The sequence below is a fragment of the Rhyacophila brunnea genome, unplaced genomic scaffold (genome assembly GCF_057557595.1).
Source record: "Rhyacophila brunnea isolate RB1 unplaced genomic scaffold, BYU_Rbru_1.0 scaffold_28, whole genome shotgun sequence".
Taxonomy (NCBI): Eukaryota; Metazoa; Arthropoda; class Insecta; order Trichoptera; family Rhyacophilidae; genus Rhyacophila; species Rhyacophila brunnea.
In genome coordinates this window covers 1245716-1259056 of record NW_028232945.1, presented here as the reverse complement: position 1 = coordinate 1259056, position 13341 = coordinate 1245716, and the positions used below count along the sequence as shown (strand labels likewise).

The window sequence follows — 13341 nt, the reverse complement described above, 5'->3', positions numbered from 1 at the left end:
TTTAACGATTTAACCACCAATATCAACCATTTATTGCTTAATAATAGAATCATAAAAGGTTTTTTGTGGTTTAGAGTCTGATAACTTTATGTATCGTAATATGCACTTAAAAAACAAATCTTATCGTCTAAAATACTTTAGATGGGGAAGCATGAATCCAATTAGTATTTTTTAGATCGATGGTGTGATTATCATTTAAAATATATCTAAACACATAAGACTTCTATATATTTGCACGTTTCAGATTAGATAACGAATAATTATCTGTTTTAAAGCTTTATCTACAACTATGACACGCTTGAAATAATTTATCAATGCAATCAATTTAAACATATTAATCTAACACACCGAATATTTTATCAAGTAATTACGTAATTTTAGCACCCGCAAATTTATTTAATATTTTTATTTGATTTAACGATAATCGTGCTAGAAAGCGAACACTTTTAGACTAGTATTATTTTAAAAAATATTTATCGTGAAATTTGAGCAAGTCTAGCATTTCAAAATGTATTTGTAGAAAATTAAAAAAACCTAGACTTCCTTTACACAAAGTTATAAGCCTTAAATCTCAGGCGTTACATATTTTTCATGATATTTTTCGGTTTTTTTTGGAAAATCATCTACTATTTCTTGATCTTTTTATTTTTCTTTTGTTGTGTCTTAACAGCTAAGGTTTAATTTAACATGATAAATTATGATGATATTATCCGAATACAAAATTTCTACACTTTAAAGCTTAATTATTGTGTTATTTCCGAGAAAATATTGGGAACAATAAGCATAAAATAGCAATAATACACTGCAAAAATTGATATTAAATTCATAAAGCGTTCGTCATAATATAAAAAGATCATAATATTCAACAAAGGTATTAGATTAACTTATTTTCCGAAAAAAACTTCATAAAATGCATATTTTTTTGAGTTAAAATAAAAACCAATTTTATTTTATTTTAAAGACGTATTAAACCATAAAAAGATTCGATATAACATTGCAAAAGTATCATTTATATGTAATATTGAATTGCAGAAGTACTATTTATATAGAATATTACATTTTATTGGTGCTATTTACATACGATATGGGATTACAGAAGGATTATTTATATTAGATAAAAAACTTTAAAAGTAGCGTTTATATGCGATATAATGTTGCAGAAGTTTATTTATATTTAATATGATACAGGAAAAGAATTATTTATGCATGTAGAATAGCAAAAATATAATTAAATGTTAATGTGTCACACAATCATGTGTTTTCTATGTAAAAATGTGAATTACAGGCATCTGATCAAGCAGAATCAATAAATAAAAAAATAATTTTCTATGGATAATCCTTAATTTGATAAGTGTCAATCTTTTTTCTATCAGGAGGAATTTGAAGCATCCCTTTGATGCAGACAAAGATTCATTCTTTTCGAAATATATATATATCAATATTTCAAAAAATATTCTTTTAATTGATTATTTTCCAAATCCGAATAAAAAAACATCGTCGGTTGCTAACTATGGAGCATCAAAGAAAAAAGAATATAATTGGCAATTTAAAATATTTTAGCAGCAGAAAAAATCTTCAATTCAATTATGGATAGTATCTTTGATTGTCACTTTAATTTTGTAAGAAAGTAAGGCCTCAAAGAACAATTTATTAACTTGTATAGATAATTCAAAAAATGGTCACTGTGATAAGAAAACAATTTATAAAAAGATGTATGATTTAAAAAAATTATATACATTAAAAGTCCAATAGACCATTAAATCTATTATAAACGATCAACAGTGTCTAACACAATAAATTTTCTAAAGAATGCTTGTATTGATATGGGGTTTAAAATCAATCAGAATTTATAAGCCGAAATTTTTCATTTTCTTTGCTGCCATTTCGATAATTTTGATTTTTTACATAAAAAAAATATTTTTTGAAATTGCATTTTGCCATGATTAATATCTCAATGCAAAAGAATTGAAATACACAAGAAAATTATAATCGTGAATTCATTTGGTTACACCGAACATATTGTAAATTATATTTCTAATGCAACTATACAATAATATTTCAAAGGGTGATTGTGAAAATTTTACGATAGGTCAAGGTTAAGCCCTGTTATGTAAAAGAGCTTTCGAAATTTAAAGTTCAAAACGAAGTATTAATTTTTTATTGATATCTAATAGAAGGTTTTCCCAAAAAACTTAAGATCTGGTCTATTTTATTCTTAGATTGAATTGAATGCAAGCATTAGAGAATAATCTATTTAGGATTAAATGCCGCATATTTTCTCATGAGAAAAAAACCATAAACTGTACCAAGTGGGCCAATGGAGCTACTAATCAATTCCATAGCAACAAGTTTCGAAAAAAGAGTTGGATCCTTAGCATCCATCAAAGATATTGCACTGCAAATAATTCCAGTGCTCACACTCGAACAATAATTACAAATACCAACAATAGATCCTGCAGCCAACATAAAATAACATTTTGCGTAAAAGAAGCTTTTTTTCGATTCTACGTACTCTGAAACATATGGCAAGTCATTTATCATAAGAAAACAAAAAAGAACTCCGAGAACAAGGTTTGCTTCACAAAATACTGTTCCGATTATACTTTTAGATCCTATCCGTGGGAATATTATGCTTCCACCAGAGACACCATGTGAAATCGATTTCATTCCTTTTATTGTTCCGCCTGCACTAAGACTGAAGCAAATAGCAACTCCAAGGTATGGTAAAACGGGTGCGATTTTCGGAATTAGTAAATCTGGATGCGCTATATTAAAGAACTTATGTGCCAATATGGCTACTATTATTGAAATTATAATGGTTTTATAGTACATCGAATCTTCAGAAGGGTTGCAATAATTTGATATTAATTCATAAAATTATGATATAATCACACATTTATTGTGAAGATTTTATTAAAATAATTATCATGATTTTATGATGATAAACTTAGAGAATTCTACTCTTATTGATTATGGATAGAATCAATATTTAATAATCGGTCGGCTAATTATTTCATAAATACTATACTCTATAAAATTGGCTAAGCATTATCTTTATTAAAACACAACATATACAGCACCATTTCTGATACTACGCACACGTTGGCTTTTATATCTGTGGTGTACACAGTGGCGCATTTTCACATGCTAAAACTTCTGACGTAATAATTCAAATATTTCATAATTAAGATTTTGATGCTAAATTGATATTATATTATAAAAAAATGATCGCTTTTATTCTTGAAAAATAGTTATACATTATGCTTACAAAATAAGATAATCGCTCCTTTGAATTCATTTACAAAGCTATAATTATTTTTTTATTTGTGGTTTGATTTTATTTTATCAATTCCATCTAGTGAGACGTAGTCAGCCCATTAGGAATATTGCACAACTCCTTGATGCATCTTTTGACACCTTCCCTTGATCTATATTCATCAAATGCCATTTTTCTCTCAAATGTGATATGTTCAAGTATCTTGCATAGCAATAAAAATCATAAGTATTTTTATGTATTAGAACGATAAGTATTGTTTTGAATGGCACTATTCTCCAAGTAAATATGTCATAAATTGGGATGGTCTAGTTGTAAAATACTATAAGTCGAATATTAAGGAAGTGGGAAGTCTAACTGAAGCAGAAGGGTAGGTATAAACAATAGGATTGAGGAAGACACTTGAAGTAATAAGATTGGAAATAAAAAGGGGCATCGAATAAGATTGTAAATATAATGAGGTGGAAGAATTGACAACCCAATCTGTAACATATAGGAATCTAAAGTTTTGCTTGAAAAACTATAAAAAGACTAAAAATCAAATTAACCAATAAATCTAAAAAGCTACCTAAGTAAATATTCTTTTTACTTAAACACCAGTAAGATTATTTAAAAACCTACAGAAACATTTTATTACAGAAATAACTAAATGCCTTTTTCCTTTTACCTGACAAAAATTGTTTTTTTTGCGTTATTAACGTGTTTGAACACAAAATAGCTATATATTTTATGCTGTATTTTACCATATTTTAAAGCTAACAATATAAAGTTGTTAGTATATTCTTCTTAATTTAGTTATTAAATTAATCCGGCTAAATAAAAGCCGCTAAGAATGCCTGTAGAGATCAAAACAATAAGAATTCTCACCAAGTTTTCCTTATAATCTTAGAATTTATAATTTTATATCGTTTTGATCCTTTTATGTTTTATTTTAGTTGAATGGGGTATTTTAATCACTAGCTTCAGCAAGTTGACGCTGAAAAAAAATATAGAAATGCATTATAAAATTAAATAGCAAGTCTTGTATCGAATAAATTGTCTAATATTTTTATCTGGCCATAAAATTCCTTATGATTCAAAATAATCTCGGGTGTTTGTTTATATGTAATTAGAATTTAGCGTTTATTTATTTTTATGATAATTATAGATTTCTAGTGCTGTAAAAAATGATATATTAACATTAAAAAAATCACTCTGCTTTTTTAGCATTGGGAAATATTTTTGTTTAGAGTTTCTTATTTTATTTTCGAGCTTTAGTTTATTGCTTTCACGAAATATGATTATTTTAAATATTACTATAAATCTATAATTATTTTAAAGATAAATACATTCTAAATTATAATTACATAAAAAATAATTTTTGAAGCTAAAAAAGTTGTTTTTTGCATCTTAATATAATATCGGGCGATATTTATTCGATAAGATCTAACTGATGAAATTACTACTACGTATACGCAAGCTATGATTGCTGTGGCTCATATCAATAACGAATTCATATTCAAAAAAAACAAAAGAATTCTAAATATGGCTCTGTATATTATGTGATTCAATAAATTACCTAAGATACAAATAAGGGTCGAGTTTTCGAAATATGATTCCCTGGATAAATCAAAATATTTTAGTAATCAATCGAATTTTTGTATAAATAATTTGCCAGATATATAATAAAAATTTGGAATTTTATACTTGAGAAAAAGTAAACTTTAACATGATGAAAAAACAGTTCTCTAAATCTATGAATTTTTATCTGTGCAATAATTTATCTTTAAATTTTTTTATAATCTAGGCATTTTAAACCTTTTTGATTGATATTAGATCAAATATGCAAAAATTAATATTTATATATAAATTATATGATAAATTATTATATATTCTAAATTCAAAATGTGAAAATATGATTTACTTACGAATGAATATTCGCAAAATAATTAGTAGAAAAGAAATATATCATGCGGCACAGCACAATATAATGTTATCGAAAAAGTCATAAGTCACATAAAAAGAAATTGGGATTACCAATATAAGGTATTTTATATGGGCAATTAGAGATTGAAAATGTTTGAGTAGTGTGAGTGTCTTAAAATCTTAATTTAAAGAATATATAGCTTAAATTTACTAGCGCAAGAATGTTTTTTATTACTAAATAGACAATTAATCACGCCTAGGTGCAAGGGGTACAGCAAGCACTGGTAGGCATGCTTACACGTATGAAACACTAGTTTTCTATTGTAATTAGAACTTTGATTTTGTCACTTAAACAACTTGGACTACATTCCATAATGCCAATGTAAGCTATATGCAGCATGATGGAGATAAATACTAAAGCGGTGATTTTGATTGTATGATCAGATTATAAACCTTATAACTTACCGTCGGCATATTCTTACAATATTTTGAGTTAGAAAAGTCCATATATATATCTTGGAAGATAACTTATAATGTAGGATTCTGTGAAAATAATCAGATTAGGATAATTATTAATATAATGATCAATAGAGCTATCTTTCTATAGTGTAAGTGTAGAAAGTAATTAAATTAAAATTATCCAAAAAAGGTGTATTTTAATCACTAATTATTACATATTTTAAGCAATATACTTGAACTCATCTCACTTGAGAGAAGAAGAGCAGTTGATGAAGATAGATCGGGGAAGGTGTCAAAAGATGTATCAAGGAGTTGTAAGATGTTCCTAATGGGCTGATTATGTCTCAGTAGATAAAATCGTTAAAAAGAAGAAACTCAACCTTAAATAAAAAAAAATATTTCAAGCGCCAATATGATATACTTTCATATATCTTTAAATTCGATTTGGATATTACAATAAAAAATTGAATATTAAAAATTGATTTTAAGTATAAAGTATCTGCAAATTTAAGTCAATAGGGGTAATAAGTAAAAAATTTAAATAACCATCAGAAAAATAATGGATTGAAATAAAATTTAAGCAAAGCATACATATGAGAACTAAGCGTTCTAAAAATATCTAGCAATGAAATAATTCATATATTATATAAGAGCCTTAAATAAACCAATTTGTTTTAAATATATGCATGCTTAAATATAAAGGGATAATCACAGGTTAGATTATATGATGTTTTTTGATAAGAAAATTAAAATTGTGTTAAATATATTTTGCGAATATATTTATAAATACCGAAAAAAATTTTATTTGGGTTAAATTCAAAAAATTTGAAATAAATCAAAATCGAAATTGCGTCTTAGGATAAATAATTTAAGCCATGTTTTTTTTGTTTTTAGGTTAAGTTTCTTTTTATCAATTTTATCTATTTAAACGTGGTCAGCCCATTGGGAATATTGCACAACAACTTTATAATTTAATAACTATGGTTATTTATAGTAGTTGATTAACAAATAAGCAGATTTTTAAGAATTTTATTTTTTGCTGAATTAGACTGTAGACATTCGAAAAGAAATTTATTTCTGTGAAATATACATTTGATTCGACTCTTATTGGGCCTTTTGATAATTTTATGCATTTATTTTGTTACTAAATTTCACAGATTGTATTGCTTCTAGTTAAAAATACACGAGAAAAAGGTCTTAATGGTATATTTTCATTAGAAGAATAAAATTTTCTCGTCTCTAAAGATAATACAAAAGAAAACGATTGAGAATGGCCGTAAAAAACTTAAATGGAACAGTAAATTTATTCTTATAATTAATAAATAATTTTTAAATCTTCATATCGGCAACAAACCTTGCTGTTAAACATCCGTTCGAACAAAAAACAAGGCAATATAATTTATACTGCTAGAGTATCTAATTTTAATTTTTGCATAATAGCTAAATAATATAACTTCATCGATTATAAATTAGGTTAGCTGACTTTTCGGCGCATGTTGATTATTTTTGAAAATTTTTAATATTTAAATCTAGTATATTGTAATTATCATGCACTACGATGAACTCCTTTAGTATAAATTTTTATTAATATATCAGATAGAAACTATTAAGGGTATTTATGCCTTTATAATTACGAATTTTTCATGAACATGTTTAATCTATTACCTTCCTTCTTACTAGCAGTAAGCCTTTTGAATTCTCAGATGAAAATAGTAACTATGGTAAAAAACTAAATTATGCAATCTTTCTACGTATCAAGTTTTTTGTAAAAATTCATCAATTCAATCATCATTTCTTGGAAAGATCGCACTGATAATTTTTCTTTTACCCAGATAGATAAGTATTTTAAAAGATTTTTGTACCTATAATCCATTAAAACCATGCATCCAAAATCTTCTTTGTGTCTAAGGGCTCTACCTAGTGCTTGATTTACAGTTTTCATAGCAATTAGTGTGCTGTAATTATTATCAAATGCGCCGCTGAATTGACCTTTGTGTTCGTTTTCCTTTATTTTTTCTTCTGATGTATCCTTACAATTGTATATTTTATTGTTTTGAGGTTCCACTATATCCATTACATCAATATATGCTTTATTTTTTTCAGCTATATGTTGTTTATGATAGTTTATTTCCTTCATTTTTAACGTGGATTCGTTTTCCAAGGAATTTTTTATCGTGTTCCTAAAAATTATACCATGATATTTTTCTCTTTCCTTCAATTCAAGATTTATTGTTGGATAAGGCACGCCAATAACAATTAGTAATCGACACAGATCGTCGCTAAAGTTGATACCTTCACTTAATTTACCACCCATGACCGAAAAAAGAAGAAGTTTACCTTTATCTACCAATTTTGTTTTGAATTCATTAAAAGTTATTTCTCCATCAAAAAATACTATTTCTGAGAATCTTTTAAGATTTACATTAGATAATATTGCATTTTTGAATATTTTGAGGTATGATTTAGAAGGAAGGAAGCAAATAATACCGCCTTTCTTCACCGTATTTGAAAGGTTATATATAGAATTTATATATTCAGATATGAGCGATGCATCATTTTTAGTTTCAAAAGAAAGTTTTAGCTGTTTTTTTGAAGGACCTTCCCCCAAAATAAAAGCCAAATATTTGTCGCATACATGTTTATATGAGAAATAATATAAAAACCCATGATTAAAAGACATTTTTGTTGAAAATTCGAAATCTTTGGCTTTCTGAAAACCAGAAATACACATTTCAGTGTATCTATGCTCATTCATATTTCTACTATTATTTTCTGCAGAGATGTCATGTTTATTTTTATAAAACAAACTATTTGCATTACGATCGTTTAAAAATTCTATTTCTCTTGTTTTTTTAATTTTTTTGCCTGTATTCAAGCTGCTAACACTTTCATTATCTCTCGAAAGTATTTCAACAAGGTTCTGAATCGGTTCCATTGTACCCCCAGCCAAAATTAGTGATCTACATTTCATAATATCATCAAAATACATTTTAGGATCGAGTGGTGTAAACTTTATAAAATTATCGTTATAGAATATCCTTCCATTTTCATCGGATACAGTAAGAAGACGTAAAAAAGTGGAAACGGAAAAAAGATTTAAATTTTCTTTGATCATACTTTCAACTTTTTGAGTTAGTTTATATTCGTGAATAAAATCATCAATTTCCATCATATTGAAATCATAAAGATTCGTTTTTATAAGAAATTCTGTAACTTTCATGAAATTTTTGAATTCATTATTGGTATCGTTAGTTTTATGTGAATGGAATTCTCGGTCTATTGATGTATTTCTGATTTTAGGCATGTTATTTTCAGTGGATTTATCTTTTACACCCAAATGGGATAAATATAGATGGTTATCATTAGTTATTTTAGCCTTAAAAACTCTTTTTTTGCCGCAAACTTCTTCTTTTATGGTAGTATCCCTAGTGGAATCGACGTATTCTTCGCTTCGTTGAACTTTCGCATAATCATGGGCCGAAATCTTCCTTTTTAGCCCATAAAAGTCTTTGTTTTTTATTGTATCAGATTTAAATGGCTCGCATGCTTTCTTGACTTGACTCTGATGTAGATTAATCATTTTCTTGTGGTTTAAATTATCTTCACTTTTTATGTTTTTGTGATTAACTCTTTCAGATTGAAGTTTTTTAGCATAAAAAAAGTCACATATATGTTCTAAAACCTTAACAACGCGTCTAGTCATTTTTAAATTATCTTCACTCATCCGATTTTCATAATAATCAGCATATTTAACTACCGCGGAATGAAATTTTTTAATAACATCTTTATTTAAAACAACACTATTCATTTGAACAACTGTCTCATAAATATTATGTGCCTCATCGACTACTATAATTGAATTTTTTAGCTCTATGTTGAAACTCTTGCGCCCACTTGAGGAAAAGAGAAGAGTGTAGGGCATGAAGAGAATATCACACTCCTGTGATATCTTTTTAGCATAAAAGTATGGGCAAGTATTGGATTTTTTACAATCTGAAATTATGTCTTCAATGTCCAAAACGCTTTGATTACAGCCTTTTGGGACAGAATCTTTCAAAATGCCATCATCTTCATATAAATCTAGACTTGATTGCGTAATTTTAGAATTAACTGACAGATTTAATCCCGATTTTGATTTTCCAAAATTATTATCTCTAACATTAGTTCCATCCTCTTCCAAAAAATTATTATAGAATTTGCATTTATTATCCTCGACTAAGGATGAACATTTCTCATTGATTGTATCCAATCCTAAATTAAGATTATTTTTACCCATCACCATTTCATTTATACAGTAAATTTTACGACTACCGATCACTACAGATTTTGCTTGAGGACAAACAACCTTTAATTCATTAATAGCCTGTGAAAGTTGTGAGTGTGTGCGTGAACAATAAAATATAGTAGGCCGTTGTATTTCATCCCCAAACATATCAGAAATACGGGATTGGTTTTCTGCCGATAATCCCAAGCAACTTCGACTGATGATTTTAGATGTATTTTCTATTAATGATAAACTTTTATTGTTATAATTCTCAGAATTACCGTCAGCTGAATTTTTAGAACCGTTCAAATCTTTATCTATATGTTGAGATTTTAAAAATACATCTTTATTTTCTGTGTATGTTTTTTGATGTTGGGTATCAGAATCAAACTCGCCATTCCTTATGTATTTACGTAAAGCCAACAGAATACTCCGTGTCTTTCCTGTTCCAGTCGGGCTACTAAATATTCCTATTTTACCTTCATCTATAACATTCTGTGCTCTTCTTATGAAATCCTTTTGAATGTCATATAAATTGAATCTTTCATACATTTGAAAGGGCTGCATATATTCTTCTATAAGAGTTTGACCATCATTCTGGCATATTGTAATTTAATTGCTCTCTTTCAAATTGCGAACATAAAACATGATCAAAATAATTCTAAAAATATATTATATTATGTGCGAGGACTATATATTTTTCAAAACTTTATTTTTACTGTGAATAAGATCAAGATTATTCAAAATATCAAAAATTACTATTTAAATAGACAAAGAAATTTAAAATCAATGTTAGTTTCGATAATTATTTTCGATTTTATTTTTATAAAAATTTTGTTTCATGGTTACTTATGTTAACCAATGATATACTGCGAGATTTTTTCAAAGAAACAGTATGAATTTTATGTTTCGATTTTATAAGAAGAAAAACAAGATAGATCCACACTTATTTTTCATCTAAGTATTACGCAAAAAATAAAAATAAATTTAAATTTAATATTATTAGGAAAGACTATATTTTAAAAACTTTAGATCGAGAATTTGTTTTTAGGCAAGCAAATATTTCTAAAATTAAAAATATGCTATAAATCTATGATTTGGATGATATAGGAATCTTCTAAATTGCCGTTTAATAATTACACTGCCCTATTTTTTATTGAAGCATAAAATTATATTTAATTTTGATTGTTTTGAATATACAATTTAAAGTTCACAAGCTCAAGCCCCTTACCCATAATTCTATCTAAATCTCTATATATATATTAACTTTTAATCCAAATAAATCCTTTTATTTATGGGTTAATTTTGGCATCGTAATTTTTCTCTTCATCAAAGCATATTTGATTTTCCGTAGACAAATCATGTATTTACTTTCTTATATATCCTCTTCTCACGTCTTATTCAATACTTCTCCCCTATTAAAACCCATTAGCTCAAGAGTTGTTCTCAATGCTATAGTTTAAAAATATGCCTCGATTTGGTTTGTGGCTTCTCATTTTTTCGTGCATCTTTTATGATATTGTGTTACCACTCCATCCCATGTTACAACAAACCTTGGTCAAAATTTTTAAATATATGTAAATATTATATTTTATTAAATTAATAGAATAGTATATAATTAAAAAAAAGGCTAGAAAGAAAAATATGCACTGTGGAAGATTATTTAATGACGAGGCAAGTTTAAGCAAGTATTTTCTGCTGTTAAATCCAAAGTTTTGCTTGAACGAATTTTATTAGCATAAAATCAAATTAACCATTAAAAAAAATTGAAATAATAATAACTAAATATCGGTCGTGTCACAACAATCAATTTTAGGTTGCTTAAAGATAAATCGAGTATTTTTGAAAAATATATTGAAAGTTGTCCGAATACTTCTGAAAATAATCTTTTGAATATAAGACTTCATTTTTGAAGAAATTGTCAAATTTTAAATATTTAAAACGATTAATTGTTAGATATGGTTGATTTCTTTGTTATTTAATTGATTGTTTTCACGGTAAATCTCTTGATAAAAATTTATATCTGAGAAATAACCATTAGTGTTAAGAGTTATAAAGGATAAGCATGAGCTATTCATAAACTGTAATTTTTTATGATTATAGAATTTCGGATTATCTATATCATTTTATCTGCTATCAACATACATTCCTATCGAATCTACATCGATTAAAGTCTAGTATGATCCTACTTGTTTGCAATAGTGATGAATTAACGCTGTAAAATTTTTTGTGTGAAGATGAACGTATATAACGCCTCGTTATCTTCGCTTCAAAGGCGAATATGAACCCTTTCAACCCAGATCTCGCATTTAAGATTTTTTAATAAATATTATCTTTTTGATATCTACAAAGGTATTTTCTGTGAATAATGAATGCTTTTTTTTCAAGATACATCATAATTTTGACCTTAAATCGAGCAAGATATATATATATTTTAATTCAAAAGAAATATTTTAGCGTATTTTTTATTATACCTCTTAATATATAATACAAAATCCAAGGCATTTTTTCTGCTCCGACCAGTATTGTTTATAAACCTTTAAAAATAAAATTTTATGACAAAATCATAGATTGAATTTCCTATGTACGAAGATGCTCCCCAAATCGCAACTAACCATTTACTAGATACGATGGGAATGGTTCAAAGATAGGTTCGCACCGAAATGAAGCAGAGGAAATGTACGGTATTAGCCAATACTTTTTTTTTATTGACTTTTATTAGGAATTAACGAGTAAGTCATGAAAAAATCTGCACCTGATTTTTTAGAGATTAAATCAAAAACGATAATTTTTTTTTATTGATTTAAATTATATAGGCTAGTGGAGAGTGACACACTTTTCATTTTCATGTCTATATTTTTTTATATAGATCTGATCTAAATAATTTTATTTTCACATAAAATTTTAATAGTTTGCTCTTTTTAATTTTACGCATATATTTTTTTCAGTTATCATAAATATGTCTTGGATTCATATTTTCTGTTTTTGCCAAAAAAAAGTCTTTGAAATTACATCGATGTAACATATTAATTAAGGAAAAAACTAAGCTAAAAATATAAAAAAATTTAGTGGTATTGAATAACCTTAGTCTTATAAAGATACGATGATTTAATTTAAATATCAAGAACAGCAAATGCTTAACATATCGTATGATGAATATTTGAATTCACGGATAGAGACATTATTTTCATCTATAGAAAGCAAAATATACACATAATTTTTTTCGATTCTATAAGCATTAAATCATTAAAATTGTCTTTCGGAATCATAGCTATAGAAGTTCAACTAGATGATTTTATACCCTTTAAATTATTTATTAGTTTCAATATTCATAGAATCTTAATAAATTCGTGAAGAACATAAAATAATTATATTTTCTCTTTTCATATTATTTGGTTTATTGTTTTTTGCAATATAGTTTCGTGAAAAAATAGACAGA

At 26.6% G+C, this 13341-nt stretch overlaps 1 protein-coding gene across 1 annotated transcript in view; it reads right to left on the bottom strand.

Moving 5' to 3' along the window:
* LOC147068683 (uncharacterized) overlaps positions 1-10454 on the bottom strand; it is a 51520-nt gene extending 41066 nt beyond the window's left edge. Inside the window, exons 1-4 of the mRNA XM_085951881.1 lie at positions 10245-10454; positions 8504-8648; positions 7832-7981; positions 7501-7657 (exon numbers count right to left, since the gene is read on the bottom strand). Coding sequence (XP_085808007.1) covers positions 7501-7657; positions 7832-7981; positions 8504-8648; positions 10245-10454 — 662 coding nt within the window. The remainder of the gene's footprint in view (positions 1-7500; positions 7658-7831; positions 7982-8503; positions 8649-10244) is intronic.
* Positions 10455-13341: the final 2887 nt, after the last annotated feature.